The 18,374-nt window shown below is 38.4% G+C and overlaps 1 protein-coding gene across 6 annotated transcripts in view; it reads left to right on the top strand.

The window, feature by feature from the left end:
* The window catches only part of Hycc2 (hyccin PI4KA lipid kinase complex subunit 2), a 52,890-nt gene that overhangs the window by 10,458 nt on the left and 24,058 nt on the right, over positions 1 to 18,374 (top strand). For 3 of the 6 annotated variants that reach the window (XM_051190262.1, XM_051190258.1, XM_051190259.1), the window contains exons 2-5: positions 7,972 to 8,069; positions 13,419 to 13,491; positions 14,149 to 14,250; positions 18,016 to 18,195. In XM_051190262.1, coding sequence (XP_051046219.1) covers positions 13,441 to 13,491; positions 14,149 to 14,250; positions 18,016 to 18,195 — 333 coding nt within the window. In that variant the 5' untranslated portion in view covers positions 7,972 to 8,069; positions 13,419 to 13,440. Of the gene's footprint in view, positions 1 to 876; positions 899 to 7,971; positions 8,155 to 13,418; positions 13,492 to 14,148; positions 14,251 to 14,941; positions 15,002 to 18,015; positions 18,196 to 18,374 lie in introns of those variants that run through there. The other 3 variants (XM_051190260.1, XM_051190261.1, XM_051190263.1) reach the window with 3 other exon arrangements.

Genomic DNA, 18,374 nt, shown 5'->3' with positions numbered 1-18,374 from the left:
TCACAATACCTAAACCGTGGGAACAGTCAAGTACCTTTTAACAGATGAACTGATTAGCAAAATATAAAATTCCCTCTGCATACACTGGAATATTGTCCAGCCTTAACAAGGAAGGACATTCTGCAGTATTCTGTAGTAGGTATTAGTTAGTCACACAAAATACTGATTCTTGTGTGAGTTATTTAGACTGCTCAAAAATCAAGACATATTATACAGTGGTGGCTACTAGGGTATAGATGGGCGGAGAGAACATGGGGAGTATCAGTTAATGGTTATGGAGTTTATTTTTGTAAGACAAAAAGAATATGAAGATAATGATTTACAACCGTATGACTGCATGTTAACATAATTGAACTGTATGCTTAGATAAGGTAGTAAAATTTATATATGTCTTATACTACAATAAAAAATAGAGAAGAAACAACAAACAGGAAAGAGTCAATTAGCTTGCATATTTTTACCTTAAAGCTTGTTTTGAATTGTGTCTGTTAACTACATAAGAATGGGACTTTTTAGAGGTTAAAATGCAATCACATCTAAAGATTACTTTTTTTCATTCTGTTTTTTGAATACCAGCTTCTTTAAATGTTATAATTCCTCTTATTTATTTATTTATTTATTTATTTATTTATTTATTTATTTAGAGTTAGAGCCTCTTATGGCTGAGAATGACTTTGAACTGATCCTCCTGCCTCAGTCTCCTTCTAGGCAATGGGGTACCATGCTCAGCCCATTCTCCAGCTTTTCTTTTTAATCTTTTTTTGTTGCCCGAATGTTTGTTCCATTTGTTTTCCCAGAATCTCAAGGAACCATGATGTCTTTTAAAGAAAAAAAAAAAAAGACCCAATTTTCAAAGCTGCCTCTAGGGAATGGCTTTTGGCATTGGCTAAAACTCCAGGTCAGTGCAAAGCAATGATAGCTTTGTAGGTGGGATATTCCAGGAAACTTCATTTCTCTGGGATGAAGCCCTGAAGGCACTTTAACCTGGTGTGCCTGACCTTCAGGGGCTGCCCCAGTAGTTCCCACTGTGCTTGTGGGCTGTTAGTTCTCAGCTGTTGTGGAGCATGGGAACAGGGCAGTTAAAACTCTACACAACTCTCTGTTCTTAACCAAATTCAGCCTGCCCTCCCCTTATGTGGGGCTATGGCTGTGACATATGTGTGTACAGCATGTATGATTTATGAGACTGCTGGTCCTCACCTTGCTCCTTGTTTGAAGCAGGGTCTCTTGTTCAGTTTCTACTTCAGGCCCTTGAGCTTCCTGGGATTTTCCTGTCCTCACCGCCCCTCTCTCTGTATGGGTGCTGAAATTATAAACACACACTGTTGGAGTTTGGAGATCCTGACTCTGAACTCTGGTCCTTAGATTTGCATGGCAAGTACTTTATCCACTCAACTATTTCCATTGCTGCTTCTCTTGAATATACACTTTTCCAAGTTCATGAAGCACTTTAGTGTGACAGTGTTTCCCATGCTTCATTGCTTTTATGGAGGGTAGGTTTTCTGAAGCCATTCTCCTGTTGTTTTCACTGCCATCACCTATGATACAGTTATTGGCAGAGCTCGGTGGGTACCCAATGAGGATTCCCAGGGAATTAGACAGGGATGTGTAGCTAGCAATAGATACAGCAGGCTAGAGTTAAATGGTTAGAAACTCAGTACTAAGGAGGGCTGTGACGCTTTGTGAGCCATTTGCATAGCACCCACCTTTTCTTGTATTTGTATTATGATACATTTGTTTTGTTCATGATTTATCTGTTACCTGGCGGTCCTGATTGGGGAGCTTTTCCATCTTCCCCTCTCTCAACCAGTTTCTTTGATATACCAACCTCAGCCTTTGTGTAAGCTTTTTCTGAATCCTAGTCTGCCCTATTTTCTTGCCTCAGTGCTACTAACGCAATTTTTCCTTTCCTTCCTTGTATGTGAAATGGCTGTTTCCTTGTGCAGACATTGTGGATATAGTGGTGAATAAATACTTTCTCACAAGTGTGGCTTGTCTTATAGTCTAGTGGGGCAAAGTAGATAGTAGATTAGTTTGTTTGGTTTTACAGTGTGGAAGATTGAACACAGGACCTTGTACATGTTAGGCAGGTGTTCTACCCCTGACTACAGATGCTCCACAGTAAACAAGTAATAGTAACTACCATTCAGAGAAGTTAATATGATTTGGGGATCAAGAGGGTTTGAGAACAGGTAGTGGGCTCTTCCAGGGATCCATTTTCCTTTATGCTTTGAGGAGGTGAGACCTGAATAAACTAACAAAACAATGTAAGCAGCTGGCTGCACAGGCACTGACAAGAATGAGATTTGCATGTTGAAGAGATTGCAAGACAGTGTCACTAAAGCAGGCAGACAGCCAAGAGTGGAAAAGAGAATTCTTACTAAAACCATTGGTATCTAGGACTTGTCTTTGAGTAGTAATAATTTTTGTTACTCATTGTTTTCATTATTTTCTTTACTAGACTGACCTTTCTGCATCATAATGTTGCTGGCCTGACTTATAATGTTGGCTTAATTGTGCATATGTTTTGAATTAAGTATTGCATACTAGTTCCTAACGTTCAGTATCTCTCAGAATGTCTTTCTAATAAGTGTTTTGAGTAGTGGGAAGTTTTTAGTTGTTTTCATGATTTTTATCCCTTAATAAAAATGCACCTTCTAGCTGGGCATTAGTGGCTCATGCCTTTAATGCCAGCATTTGGGAGGCAGAGGCAAGTAGATCTCTGAATTGAGACCAACATGGTCTACTACATGAGTTTCAGGACAGTCAGCACTGTTACACAGAGACCCTGTCTCAAAAATCAAAACAAAACAAAAAACACAAAAAAAAACAAAACAAAAAGCACCTTCTAAAATTTCCATAAGCTCCCCAAACAGCCGCATCAGCTGAGGATCATGGTTTCAAATACATGTGGGTCATTTCTCATTCAAACACCACATTCCACCTAGGCTTATGGATATCTCCTGTTGCAAAATGCAATTAGTCCAAATTCAGAAGTATCTATGGTTGTTAATAGTCTCAACACTGTTCAGAGTTTCTTTCAGAACTTTGACTATGAACCCTTGAGCCGGCTGTGATGATGCACACCTTTAATCCCAGCACTCGGGAGGCCAGTGTGGTTTGCACAGTGAGGTCCAGACCAGCCAAAGTGGTGTTTTATACTATTACTTGTCACCTTAGAAGTATTTCAGACAGCAGATGATCTGCTTTCCTATTTATAATTTGAAGCAGAAAAATTAGAAGTACTATATGACACATAAAATGTAATCAGTAATGATTAAAAATACATCTTTTCCTTTCTATTGGGTTTCTAGCTAGAGTTGGCCCTGTGTAGCCGAAGATGACCTTGCTTTCACCTCCAAGTGTTGGGATTACAGTTGTGCACCACCATACCTGCTTTGTGTGGTGCCTTGTGTATGCTAGGCAAGCGCTCTATCAAGGGAGCTACATTCCCAGCCAAAAAAAAAAATATTTTCTGAAGACTAGCTAGCTAGTCCTTTGTGTTATATTCTAGTTATCTTAGTATTATTAGTATTAATTATAGATAATGGAAGAAAAGTTAGATGTGTGTGGGTAGTTCTTATACCCGAATTCCCTAGTTTTTCTCACAGAGCTGGAAGTTTTAGGATAAAATTAGTGGATCAAAACTTACCCTTTATGGGATCCAGCTTACCCTCTATGGGTAGTTAACGAGTGCTGATTCCTTGTCTTGGGGGTACACTGCATAAATCTTTCCCCTTGCTGGTCTCATTGGCTCAGTTAGCTAAACTTGGGATAATCGAAAACATACAGGAGTTTGCGTTGGGTCCCTGCTTGATTTGAAGTCTACTTCCATCTTGACTAATTTTATGTTGCTCTGTTTTCAAGTACATTATTTTTCTGGAAAGACTATTGTTCCAATACAATGTTTTTTTTTTCTCTCTCATACATATTATAGTTTTTCATATACTAGTTTAATTTAGCACATTTCTTTAAAGGTGTTTAGCCAGAGCTGGGCAGTGGTGGTGCACGCCTTTAGTCCCAGCACCTGGGAGGCAGAGGCAGGCGGATCTTTCTTGAGTTTGAGGCCAGCCTGCTCTGCAGAGTGAGTTCTAGTACAGCCAGAACTGTTACACAGAGAACCCTGTCTTGGCGCGGGGGGTGGGGATGGAGGGGGGGTTAGTCAGGTATGGTGGTGCATGCCTTTAATTCCCAGCATTTGGGAGGAAGAAGCAGAGGCAGGAGATCTCTAGTTCCCTGTGCTCCTTTCCACCATTTACATCACTATACTTAGGAAGGAACGACCCATGGTCTTTAACCTGTCTCTAATATGATTGGTAGGCAATTTGTGAGTCCTGAACATGGCCACCTCTAATCACGAGACACTTCTTTTTCTGGATCCCTGCAGTCTTCTACATGCACAAAATAGAGTTAGTTAGTTTTCATGTGACCATTGGAGTGGGATCCCTGCGGGTCTCTAGAGTGCTTCTGAGTGGCTCTGTTTTCATTCTCTGATGCCTCAGGGTCGGCACCAGGTTTGCCCTCCTTCCACTGAAGCCTTAATACTCTAGGAAGGAAGTTGATAGTTCCTCACTGACAGTGTCCGCGATCTCGAGATCTTTGATCCCAGCACTGGAGAGGCAGAGGGAGACAGATCTCTATGAGTTTGAGGCCAGCCTCATCTACACAGTGAGCTTCCAGGCCTGCTGTATGGGACCTGTCTCAAAGAAAAGTTTCAAGGAAGAAGGTACACTTTTGTCTATCATTATCTTGTTGACAAAGGGAAGGCCATTCCCTAGTCTTTTAATTTTCATTTCATTCTTTGTGTGTATGTGTGTGTACATACACAGGTGTATATGCACATAGGTGAGCTTGTGTGTGAGACCAGAGGTCAGTGTTAATGTATTTTCTTCAATGGTTCTCCATCCTTTAGTAAGCTATCTTTTACAATAAATTTATAATGAAAACACTTGCAAATAAAGTAAACATACACTAAAATTGAGATCAAAGGTATACAACTCTGAACATTTTTATTTATTTTATTTTATTTTATTTTGAGACAGGGTTTCTCTGTGCAACAGTCCTAGCTGTCCTGAAACTCACTTTGTAGACCAGGCTGGCCTTGAACTCAGAGATCCACCTGTCTGTCTCTTAAAAAGGTGTGTGCCACCACTGCCTGGCCCTAACTCAGTGAATTTTTATACAGTTACTATAGGCATTTAAATGGAAGCTGTGGAACTTCACTTGAGATTCAGTACTGAGTGTATTTTATGTACTTATCCACAGCCAAAAAATTCATGACAAAATTAGAACTAGAAAAAATAATTAGCAAAAAAAGAAAAAAGAATTAGCTTTATGTCCTCTTGTATAACTCTTGTCTTTCATAACTGAGTTACCCACATCAGTCCTTCCTCATTCTCTAATATTTAGCCTTTATTGTTGTCTTTATGTTATACTGTACCTACATGTACATTTGTTTACACATATAAATATATTATTGACTGGATTCTTCATATGAAAAAGAACATAAAAGTTGTTTTATTCTTTCTGAAATTGTGTGACCTTGCTTAATATTATATATTTTAAGTCAGTCCATTTTTCTGCAAATTTTTAAACTACCGTTTTTCTTTAGAGCTGAATAGTATTCATATATTTTTCCCCAGATTTCCATTATCTGTTCATTTATGATGGGTAAATAGGTTGATTCCAATTCTTTGCTCTAATGAATAAACTTGGAGATGCAACTATCTCTATGGGAGGGTATGTCATTCTCTGGGTATATGCCTAGGAGTAAAATAGATGGATTATATGGTAGCTTCATTTTTAATTTTTTGAGAAATATGCAAACTGATTTCCACAATGGCTATGTTAATTTGCACCCTTACTGACAGGGAGTAAGTGTTGTCTATAAACAGCCATTCTAACTGGGGTAAGGTGGTATCTCAAAGTAGTTTTAATGTGCATTTCCCTGATGGTGAGGGATATTAAATACTTTAAAAATTGTTATTGGTCATTTGTGTTTCCTAAAAAGCAAACAACAACAGCAAAAACGATCCAGTTAATTTGCCCATTTGTTGATTGACAGATTTATTTATTTATTTGATTTTTCGAGACAGGGTTTCTCTGTATTGCTTTGGAGCCTGTCCTGGAACTAGCTCTGTAGACCAGGCTGGCCTTGAACTCAGAGATCTGCCTGCCCTCTGCCTTCTGTGCTGACAGTTTTATTTTTATAGCATTTGACTTCTATAATTTTTTTGTAAGTTCTGGATATCAGCCCTTGTCTGAAGTGTGGCTGGTATAGATTTTTCTCCCATGCTGTGGACTGTCTGTGTGCTCTGCTGACTGTGACCTTTGCTGTACAGTACCTTATTTTCATGGAGTCCCATCTTGGGTTAGTCCTTGAGCTGTGGTGTTCTATTTAAAAGTCCTATTTTAGCTAATCCAGTATATTGAAGGGTATCCCTGTATTTTCTTCAAAAGTTTTCAGTGTTTCTGGCCTAAGAAAGATCTTTGATCCATTTTGAATTTTTTTTTTTTTTTTTTTTTTTTTTGGTACAAGATGAAAGATACAAATCTAATTTCATCTTCTGTAGATAGAAGTCCAGTTTTACCAACACCATTTGTTGAACAGGTTCTTTTTCCAAAGTATGTTTTTACTTCCTTTTTCAAAAAATTAACTTAGCTTTGTGGTCTGGTCTGTCTATTCTATGTCAGTACAGGACTTTCTTTATCGCTATAGCTCTGTAGTAGACTTTGAGGTTGGGATTTATAATAATTCCCTTTGTAATGTTCTTGGTTCCATATGAATTCTTGTATTTTCTCTAAACCAGTGAAGTATGACACAGACATTTTGATAGATAGTTCACTTATTCTATAAATTAAGTAGTATAAATTCTGCCATCCCAAGAAAATGGACTCAGCAAACTGGCCATGTTTTTTGTTGGCAGATTTAATATAGTTCAATTGCCATTGTCAGTGCTTTTGTTCATTTAAAAAAATGTTTGCCCAAATTGGGCATGATTGTGCATATCTGTAATCTCAGCACTGGGGAAATTCAGGCAAGGAAGGTGGCAAGTTCAAGGCCAGCTTCTCTACAGAGTGAGACACTGTCTCAAAAAGAAAAAAGAAAGAGGAAGGGGATGATGGAAGTTAAATTTGGTTGTTTACACAAATGTTTTGCTGTACACCTGCCCCCCCCCCCAAGCTGAGGACAGCTTTCAAGAGTAGTAAGTTCTCTCCTTCCACCATGAGGGTTCAAGAATCAAACGCAGGTCTTCAGACTTGACAGCAAGAGCCCTAACTCAGTGAATCATCTTGCTGGTCCCTGAAATATGTACTTTTGTGAGTAGTGTAAATTAGAGTCAGTATTTTTTGTAAGGAAAAGACTAGATTTTATAGTTTTTTTTTTTTTCAAGTGAATCTCCAGCAATTTTTAAATGTCGTGCCCAACACCTTGAGGATAATTAATGACATTAAAATTTGAGACTTGTGTCTCCAAAATAATGTGTTTTTTTTTTTTTTTTTTTTTTTTATGTGATAAAGGGGCACAAGTGTGCTCGTTATTATAGAATGTGTTAGGGATAGGTGAGCTACAGTGAGTAAGTAAATATGTTTACTGCACAAGTGTCAGGGACCTAAGTTCGGTGTAAAAAGCTAGGTCTTTCTGCCTGTGTCTGGAATGTCAGTGCTGAGGGGGACATGATTTATGTCCATCTGTTGATAGAAGACAGGCGGGTCTCTGGGATTTGCTGGCTGCCAGCCTAAACAAAAAGTGGTAGAGCTCCATATTCAGTGCTGTAGGAGGGAGGGGGTTAGGTGGGAGGCAATAGAGGCAGACTCTGTCTGCTACATGACCTACAGGTGCATGCAGCCTCACTGGTTGTACACGTGCACCATGAGTGCTTGCAGACACACAAAAGTGAAGAACTGCTATATTTGTGTGTGTGTTCTTGAGAATATTCTCTTACTGTTTGAATTTTTTAATTTTTATAGAGTTGGAACATATTTAACTCTCAACAAATGAATTCCACACTTGAACTCTGCTGCATTCCTGTGCCGCCTCCTCCTTTAAAAAACTGATCTTAAGACAGGTAAAATTATGACCTTAACTTTTTAAGAGATGAAGAATAAATTTCCCATATGATTAAGCATGTTAAGAATTTTTGGTAACCTTTGGTGAGTAGCTTTATTTATTATACAATTTTACCTGAAATAATCACATCTTACTAACAACCTTTGAATTCTCAAGTTTTGAATTATTTTAGTAATTGCATTTAACAGATGTGTTATCTGGATTTTATTTCTGTTTAGTTAATTTGTTCAGCACAATTGTGGTATCAGGGTACATCAGGATCACTGTTGTTCAAAGCAACTTTTGTGGCCATGGCTGTGTTCCTTTTCTGTTCTGTCTGATATAGGAAAATAACCACATGTAGCTTCTGGGTATTTGACATGTGGCTAGAGCAAATAACCTGCTCTTTCCAGTGCTTATTAATAATATACAAAATATATAAACTCAAAGCCAGATGTTGTTTTGTTTGCCTGTAAGCCCAGCACTTGGGAGAATTAGGACTCATATTGACAAGGTTCAAAAATAGGAACAAGGAACAAAAAAACTTGCAAAGATAGTGCTTGGCTGCATGGAGTCTGACCACCAGCTCCAAGCATCCTGATGAAAAGCTGCTGTGTTTTATGAAGTCTACAGAATGGCTGCAGGCAAGGGGGCTCAAGGCCACCAGCCTTATACCCATGCCAGCTAAAACTGAATAGATACAGACATAGGTTTGCCATCATAGAACCTAGCAATCACATGTTGCAGACTTGAGTGCCAATGTGGGGAGTAGACTCACAGAGTTCAAAATTCAGCCTGATTGAGGACTGACACTATGGTTGTGTATGTGTTCCTTTACCATCTTCACACCCTATGAGGAATAATGAACTTGTTTGGGATGGTGTCCTAAGTATCTGTATAAATCCACATTAGGAGAACAGGATAACCAACATTAGGTTCTCAAGCATTACAGAAAATACTAGTTTTTGGAGTACATGACAGATTGCCTTAGGAAGTGATGTCATCAATAAAGCTGCCCAAGGTATGTTCACAGACTCTCCAGCTGCCCCCCCCCCAAATGAGGCCACAGCCCCTTACAGCTGAACAGAGGGGATGAGTAAGCCCAGCCCTAGCCCTTGAAGCTACAATGTAAATTTTCCCAGGACTAAATCATACTAAAACTTCTGATAATCCCTGAAAAATGTAGGAAAGTCAAGAAATGCCTGACGTTCAGGGGGTTTGTCTGAAGGCTGTCTTTCTCCTTCAGGTCCCCTACACATATACACCCCACCCAGTCCCCCCCCCCATGTTATCATCCCGCTCACTTTTTTACCCTAAGTGGTCTTAATGAAGTGATTTTTTTTTAAAAAATGAAGTCCTCTCTGGTCTTTAAATATATATATTAATTTATTTGTGGACAGGGGTGGGGTGTGTGATAGTCATAGCACAGCCTTCTGGCGGCCGTCAGCTCTCTTCCTCCCACATGTGGGCTTTAGAGGTTGAACTCAGAACTTGAGGCTTGGCAGCAAATGGCTTTTACCCACTGAGCCATCTCTATGGCCCTCTCCAGGTTTTGGAAAGGAAGCCTCCCTCTCTCTCCAAGGCCCTGCTGTTGTCTGGGATATGATGCTTTATCTGTCCTAACTACTTTCACATTCAGGACTGATCATTGTGACACCTGTGAACATGAGACACTGAGTAAAGAGCAATCTGGAGGGTAATTAGTCTCAGCCTTCTGGACCTACATTTAAAAATTCATTCTTTTTGGTTGTGTAATGCAGGTTCCCAAGGAGGCCACAGGCATCAGATTCCTCTAGAGTTAAGAGTTCTAGGCGCCTATGAGCCACTTGACTTGGATGCTAGGAACTAAACACAAGTCTTCTGCAGGAGCAGTATGCTCTCATAAGTTCTGAGCTATCTCTCTAGTTCCCCAAGCACACGTTTATTATAACACAGAATAGATCTAATTTCTGTCTTTCCCAGAAAGCAGGAAATACATTTTATTTGAATTAACTTAAATAGCCATTTTCAGCTTAGAGTGACTATATCATATAGTACAGTTTTGCCTTAGGGCATTTAGTCTTTTCAATAATAGCTGAATAATCTGTTTTGGACATACATTTTGAAATGTCTTCATTTTTTTCCCAATTTTCTGGGGTATTGGGGAGGGTTTCTCTGTATAGCCTGACTGTCCTAGAACTCTCCTGTAGACCAGGCTGGCCTTTACCTCAGAGATCTGCATACCTCTGCCTCCCAAGTGCTGGGATTAAAGATATGTGCCACCTTGCCTGGCCTGAATTTTTTTTTTTTTTTTTTTTAAACCCAGTTTAAGACTTTGCAGTAGGGCTGGAGAGATGGCTTAGTGGTTAAAAGCACTGGCTGCTCTTCCAAAGGGCTCAGGTTCAATTCCCAGCACCTGCATGGCAGTTCATAACTCCAGGGGATCTGACACCCCCCCCCCAAGACATTTAAAAAAAGGAAAAGCTCAGAGAGGGAAAGACTTTCCTTACAGGAATTAAATTCTTTAAAAAAAAAATGTAGTAACAGTTATTACTGTCTCATATGTTGCACTGGTAATTCTATAGTTTTGTGTATGTATATATTTGGGGAGGGAGGAATTGAGACAGGGTTTCTCTGTATTGCTTTGGAGCCTGTTCTGTAGATCAAGCTGGTCTTCAAAACTCACAGAGATCCGCCTGCTTCTGCCTCCTGAGTGCTGGGATTAAAGGCATGCACCACCAACGACCGGCTGTTAGTTATCTTTATTTTTGATTCCCTTGAAACCCTTGAGAGCACTTATTTTCTTTTAATCCCTTGATGTAGTCTTAGTATTTTCAACAATATTTCCAATAACCGATCATTAATAATTATTCTAGGATAAAAATGCTTCTTGAGTTGTGAAAAACTTAAATAATTGTAACAGCTAACATAAAGTATACACTATTCTAAGACATTGTGTGTTATTCTGCTATGAAGAAAAAAAAAAAACTTTGTCAGTTGGGTGTGGTGGCAGCATGCCTTTGGTCCCACCACCAGACCAGCAGACAGGAGGATCTCTGTGATTTGAGGTCAGCCTGGTCAACAAGCTGAGTTTCAAGCCAACTCGGGCTTCACAGTGAGACCACGTCTCAAAAAAACCCAACAAACCAAACAAAAACAAAAAACCTTTATCATAGATACTTCCATTGTCCTTATTTTATATAAAAAAGGAGTTTGAGGTGACAAAGAAGTAATTCTTCCAAAAAAAAAATTGCATGTTTGATGGGCCAAAGTTCTCTTTAGGCCATTACAGTGTATTAGACTTGTTGTGTTCTCATTCTGTGTTGGGATCAGTCAGAGTCAGGGCCGTTTGTATGCTTGGCAAGCACCTTACCAGCTGAGCCACATCCCAAGCCCTAGCACTTTCTTTTCTAAAGCAGGGATTTATAGTTTTGCTTAGATGTCAGAACAGTCTATGAGTATACACTCTTCATAGCCCCACCCACAAAAGCAAGTAAATAAATAAATGTAAGAGCCTTGTTTTCTCTCTTATATCTGAATTTGTATATTTGTAGTTTCACTGTATCAGTATTCTAGTTTTTATTTATTATAAGCCATTTCAAGCTGTAACAAAATAGATGAGTAATATAATGAATTTTGTGTACTGTTAATTAAGCAAAATGGCTAGCAACTTAAGGTCAGCCATTCAATGCAAGGGGCTGGAGAGATGACTCAGTGCTTAAAACTGCATACTGCTATAGAAATCTGAGTTTGGTTCCTACCTCCCACATCTGGTGGCTCATAACCACCTGTAATTCTAATTCAAGGGAATCTGATGCCCCCCCTTTTTTGCCTCTGAGAGTACATAAATTCACATGATTATACCCCCACACAGACACATCACATGTATGTATTTTTTAAAAATATTTGTATCTAATTTACTCTTCTGCCGTGTGTCTGTCCCCCTTTTATATGTCATAATTGAAACTTGATTTTAATGAGGTTGTTCTGGTTTGCTTTTGATTGCTTTCATAAACACCATGACTAAAAGTGTCCATCATTGAGGGAAACAAGGTAGAAATTCAAGGCAGGAGCTTGCAGCATAAACCAACAGAGCAATGCTGCTTACTAGCTTGTTTGGAGTCTCACATTTAGGTACTTTAGTTACACATTCAAGACCCACCTGCCTAGGGATGGTGACTACATCCAGCCATGGGCTGGATTCTCCTCCATCAATTAACAGTCAAGAAAATATCCCACAGACAACAGCCATGGGCCATTTTGTCAGAGGCTGTTTTTCAGTCGAGGTTCTTTCCTGTTTCATACATACCCAGTTGACAACATGAAACATTACACACAAGGTCTTCAGCACCAGTGTCTTAGTTAGGGCTTAATTGCTGAGATGAGACACTGTGACCACAGCAATTATTGTAAAGAAAAACATTTAATTGGTGCTGGCTTACAGTCCCAGAGCTTTAGTTCATTGTCATCTTAGCAAGAAACATGGCAGAGTGCATGCAGGCAGACCTGGTGCTGGAGAAGGAGCTGAGATTTCTACATCCTGATGCACAGACAGCAGAAGTGAATGCTGTGTACTGGACCACGTAAAAGACCTCAAAGCTCATTCGCACAGTGACACACTTTTCTCCAACAAGCCCACACCCCTAGCAGTACCACCGTCTATGGGCCAAACATTCAACACAGGAGTCTGTGGTGGCCATATCTATTCAAACCACCACACCTACTCAGTGATTGTAAACCACAGAAGGAACCCCCCATTACTCTAAAGCAAACGCCAATCATTTCCCTTGTAAATATTTCAGTATGTGTTGTGTCTCTAAGGACCTTTTACAAAAATACAGTAGGAAAAAAAAACCTTTTTTTACTGTTATTAAATATAAAAATAAACTTTGAGCAGGGCAGTAGTGGCATATGCCTTTAATCCCAGCACTCCAGGAGGGAGGTTGGTGCAGGCAGATCTCTGAGTTCCTGGCCAACCTGATGTGCAGAGTGAGTTCTACAGCTTTTAGTTTTGTTGATACAAGGTCTTGCCGTATAGCCCAGGCTTGTCTTAGAACTCACTACATAGCCCAACTTGACCTCCACAATTCTCTTTCCTCTGCCTCCTCAGTACTGAGATAATAGATACATCCAATTTAAGGATTCCTTCTTTGCTACTTTGAAGTGGGGAAAATGTGAAAGCATGAAGACAATGAGTGTCTGACATATCATTAAAAAACAAAGTTTATTTTTTAAAAGTTTTAACTGCACTCCAAACTAAGCAGAATCCTCTATCTAAAATACAGACTAGTTGATTTTCTTGATTAGTAAGATGGATATATTATGTACCTTTGGTAATCTCTGTAGGTAATGCTGTCTTCAGTTTCATTTCTTAAAAAATATATTGTAGATAAAAGAAGAATAGAAGGAAGATGCTGGGATCGGAGCGAGCTGTTGTAGAAGAATGGTTGTCAGAGTTCAAGGTAAATGTGTCCAGAGTTCGAGGATGGCAATGTGTTCTGTGAAGAGCCCCGCAGATATCTTTCAAGTGGAAGTTACAAAACGTGGAATAATACTTCTCTGTATGAACAAGGGTCGAAGGGATTATGTAGAAGTAAAATAATGGTTAGGATTAAAATATATCCAGTAGATGACTGGAGTTGTCAAGTTTTAATACTAATGTTTGTTTCCTGCTTCAATTTCCTGTGATTAAAAGTCAAATAATTGTAATTGAAAACTGTATGATGGGGAGAGGTACAGGGGAGGACAGGAAGGTAAGGGAACTGGGATTGACTTGTAAAACAAGCTTGTTGCAAATTTAAAAAAATATCAAAAAAAGGAAAACTATATATAATGTACATTTGTGAAATGTGTTTTGTAAAAGCATAAGTACAGGAGCTGAAATATATCCTGCCATTTTGTAGTCTAGATTATTTTTAAGTGACCTGTTTCTGTGAAACCTAGCTATGATATGTAGCTTGTAGTCATTTTTGTGGCTAAACAGTTATTTTTATGTTAATTACTTAATACTACTTATTTTACATTTTCTTAACTCTTATTTTAATCAAGCAGCATTCATATAAAATAAGTTTGCTTCCTAAATGTTAAATTCATTTTGTTGTCCTTTGGTTTTATCTTAGGCATTACCTGACACTCAGATCACCAGTTATGCAGCAACTTTACATCGGAAAAAAGCTCTTGTACCAGCACTCTATAAAGTTATCCAAGATTCAAACAATGAGGTAGGGAAATTTAAAAAGTAAGTTCTAAGTAGTAAGGTGACACCTGTCCTAAAATCGCATACGTGTGGGTGTGTAGTCTTCTGCCTCCCTTGTGGGTCTGGAAAGCTTCTCCTTTTTCATCCTGGTAGCTGCTTCGGCTCTCTCCACTCCCAACATTTGAAGGTGTTCTGGTCTGTTTTCCTGATGGAGGTGATGTGCTTTGATTCTCAACTGCAGTCACCTTCTTCTCAATGGATTGTTTATTTAATGTATATTTTTTTTCCTTTGTGTCCTGGAATGTTCGTTCTCTGGAAAACAAGCTTTAATGGTATACTTAGTCAACCGTCTTTATTTTAATATCATTTATTCTTATTCCTTAATACTGTAGTGATATTTATAAGCACTCTGATCAGTTGTAAACTGATAACACAAAATTATTCTGTTTATTAAGTTTACTTGAAAATTATCAGAGGAAGTGCTTTTAAAGATCTAAATAGCAAAGATCAATAAACAGAATAACAGTTAACTGTTACTCCCTCTGTGGTAGAAGATGAAAACGCAGCGACTGCATCTATCTGTTAACTTAGCCCAGATACACACAGTAATTTTGCTAACACAGTCATTCGACATAAAGTTTTATCCACTGGATTCATGTGTGCTTTGACATGAAAATGAAAGGAACACACAGGAAAGTAGCTTCTTATCTCCCCAGATACAGCCTCCAAGAGTGTCTCTGCTGTACACTGCAGCGAGCTGAAGAAGTAACCGTCAGGTAACCATCTCCTAGCCGGCAGTCTAACTCAAAGTGCATCTTTACTTTGTCTTCTTCTCACTAAAAGCTTGCTTATTGACCTCCTCCTCCCTGTCTCCTGTGTTTGAATTGGCTCTCAGCCTTGCATCTACTGTTATTTCTAGCAGTGGCTGCAAGAGTCATTTGCTGCTTTTTCTCCTGCTGTGTATTGCTGAATTGTTAAAACTTTGGACATGGGCTGTGTATGTGTGAGTGTGTAGATAGATGTACACACTCATACACACATAACTTTAGTCAGGAGTATTTTAAATTTTCTAAATAATAAATGTGTATACACCCTGCCCCTCGTCTTGCACTATCCTAACATTTAAGCTTTGCTTATTAAAAATTATTTGTTTTATGCTTTTCTCTTTAGATTGTAAGCTCTTCATGGGCAGTGGTCATATATTTTATGATTGTTACTTCTCTAGAATGCAACATTTTATTGTGTATATAATGAGTATTTATTAAATATTATATGCTTGGGATGTGGCTCAGAGGTTAAGTGTAAGTAAATAAATAAGCAAGTAAATACTGATTAGAAAATAATAATACAAAAAGTCAAGTACTACTAAATCTGTAGTACTCAAAAGATATGAAAATGTTCTCATTTTAAAGAACTTTTAAGGAAAAAATTTTTTAAGGTAAGACATTTTTAAAAGTTGCTCAGACTATCGTGTATATTATGCTTTATAATAACACATGAGACAAAGTCATGGTTCAAAATGGAAATGGTAGCTTGAGAAATCCAGGCTTAAGACATAGCATTTATTGTCATGAAGTTTTAAGGGAAGGTCTTGGTTCCATCCTTATTTGTTGTCAAATCAGAAGCTTTTAACTAAGACATTTGAAAATCCAGGATAATAAATTCTGTAGAACCTCAGAACTGTTGTGAACAGTAGTTGTAGACAGGTACATTTAAGTCCTGATTTTATTATATTCTGAAGTATCTTCATGCCACCAAGATGTTATTTTAGAAAATGGCACATGCTTTACTTAATATGAATTGAACTTAGGATAGTCTGCTTTATCATAAACACCCTTGATATGAACTTCTAGAGTTTAATGTTGCATGTTGTGACTACCCTTGTTACAGCTTGACTTTTAACCTCTATACCCCAATACTGTTTTTTTTTCTTTCTCATTTTAACAGACCCCTTAGTCTTCTAATGGTAATTCCATTGTGAGCCCTCCACTCTGTTAAGTCCCCTCTGTTCGTTTTATATTTTGACTTAATACTCTGCCTTGCACCTTTTCTGAGATGGGTGTGCAACTATCTGACTCTTCTGTCCCTGCTTCCCATCTCCTCATGAGTGTACAAGGTTAGATGTATAAGGATTGCTGGGCAGTGGTGGCACACACCTTTAATCTCAGCACTTGGGAGGCAGAGGCAGGTGGATCTCTGTGAGTTTGAGGCCAGCCTGGTCTACAGATCAAGTGCCTGGACAGCCAAGGCTACACAGAAACCCTGTCTTGAGGGGTGAAGGGGGTGGGGTGAGGACTGAGATCTGAATTCATGTCCTCGGACTCAGTGTCAAGTGCTTTACCCACTATGCCATACCTGCCCACCACATTTCCTTCAAACAAACAAACAAACAAACAAACAAACAAACAAACCACCTTCTATTATCTGCCTTATTTCTGTCACCAGCACAGATGGACTTAAATCTTCACCTCACATTATTTCTTCTACTCAGGCTAGGCTCAGGTTTCTGTTATTTCACTCAAAACTCTTTCAAGTATTTTCATCAGATAGTATGTCTCAGTATTATGTTAAAACAGTATTTGATATTTGATTAATTTAGGAAAAGCGTCTGTTATTCCTGTTTTTTTTTTTTTTTTTTTTAAAGCCAAAGATGATGATTGGTATTACTTTTGATGTGGATGGTAGTACTGTTTTTTTCTTTGTTTTTTTTTTTTTTTTTTTTTTTTTTTGTTTTATTTTGTTTTGTTTTTTTGAGGCAGGGTTTCTGTGTAGCCCTGGCTGTCCTGGGACTTTCTCTGTAGACCAGACTGGCCTCAAATTCAGAGAGCTCCACCTGCCTCCTGGGTGCTGGGATTAAAAGCATGTGTCCTGCACCCCCACCCCCAACCTGGCTGGATAGTACTATTCAGTGGGGTTGTTTGTTTATAGTTTGTTTGAGACAAGATCTCATGATGATATGCAGCCAAGAACACCTTTGAACTTTGATACTCCTGCTAAGATTATAAATGTGTGCCACCATTTCTGATTTTCATTAAGAACTTCAGAAATATTAGCATGATATAAATGCTTAGAATTAAAGGGATTTTGTTTTGTTTTGTTTTGTTTTTTGGTTTTTTGGTTTTGGTTTTTTGAAACAGGGTTTCTCTGTGTAACAGCTCTGGCTGTCCTAGAACACACTTTGTAGACAAGGCTGGTCTCAAACTCATAGAGATCTGCCTGCCTCTGCCTCCTAAGTGCTGGTAATAAAGGTTTTAATAGACATCAATGACAGGTTTTAGTGATCTTATTTTGTACTTTCTTATGGAAGGTGAGCCACTGAGATGACTCTGGGTAATGACACTTGCTACAACCTGACTTGGATCCCCAGAACTCACATGATGGAAGGAGAGAACTAGACCCACAAAGTTGTTCTCTGACTTTCATACGTGTACTGTGGCATTAAAATGCACACGTACATAAATGTACCAAAAAAAAAAAATATATAGACTAGAAGGTCTTGGTAAGGACAGGGAAGCTCGCCAAATAATAATATAGCACACTGGCAAACACAGACTACTTATCTAATAAATTTAGTAGACTAGTATGTCAAAAGGTATAGTGATAGTATTAAAGTACTTAGAATTAGAGGTTTGGTCAGTGTAATATGTAGTCTATTGAGGCTTTGTTGAATTGACTCATATATGGAGGAGTTAATTTTAAGAATAATTTTATAAAAATAAATATTTTCCGTTTTAAGAAATACAGTTACAGCTCAAGCAATAGAAATAATATTGCTCTGTTTTTCTTTTAGCTGCTGGAGCCTGTCTGCCACCAACTGTTTGAGCTCTATCGTAGCTCTGAAGTCCGACTCAAGAGGTTCACACTGCAGTTCCTGCCTGAGCTGATGTGGGTTTATTTGCGACTTACAGTTAGTAGAGACAGACAGAGTAATGGCTGCATTGAGGCACTTCTCCTAGGAATTTATAATTTGGTGAGTTGAAAGTGATTTTAAAATATTTTTTAAATCCTCTGAAATATTTGAAGATTGTTTAGAGAACAGCAAATTGAAATGTCTATTGAATAATATTTTGAGTTGGATCTAAACATTTGTGACAAGTTTTGTATAAAGTTGTTGAAGATATAATTGGTAACATTGTTAGATCAGATGAT

Source organism: Phodopus roborovskii, unplaced genomic scaffold (assembly GCF_943737965.1).
Source record: "Phodopus roborovskii unplaced genomic scaffold, PHOROB, whole genome shotgun sequence".
Classification (NCBI taxonomy): Eukaryota; Metazoa; Chordata; class Mammalia; order Rodentia; family Cricetidae; genus Phodopus; species Phodopus roborovskii.
Note: the sequence above shows the minus strand (reverse complement) of the source record. Positions and strands in the feature narration are given on the sequence as shown.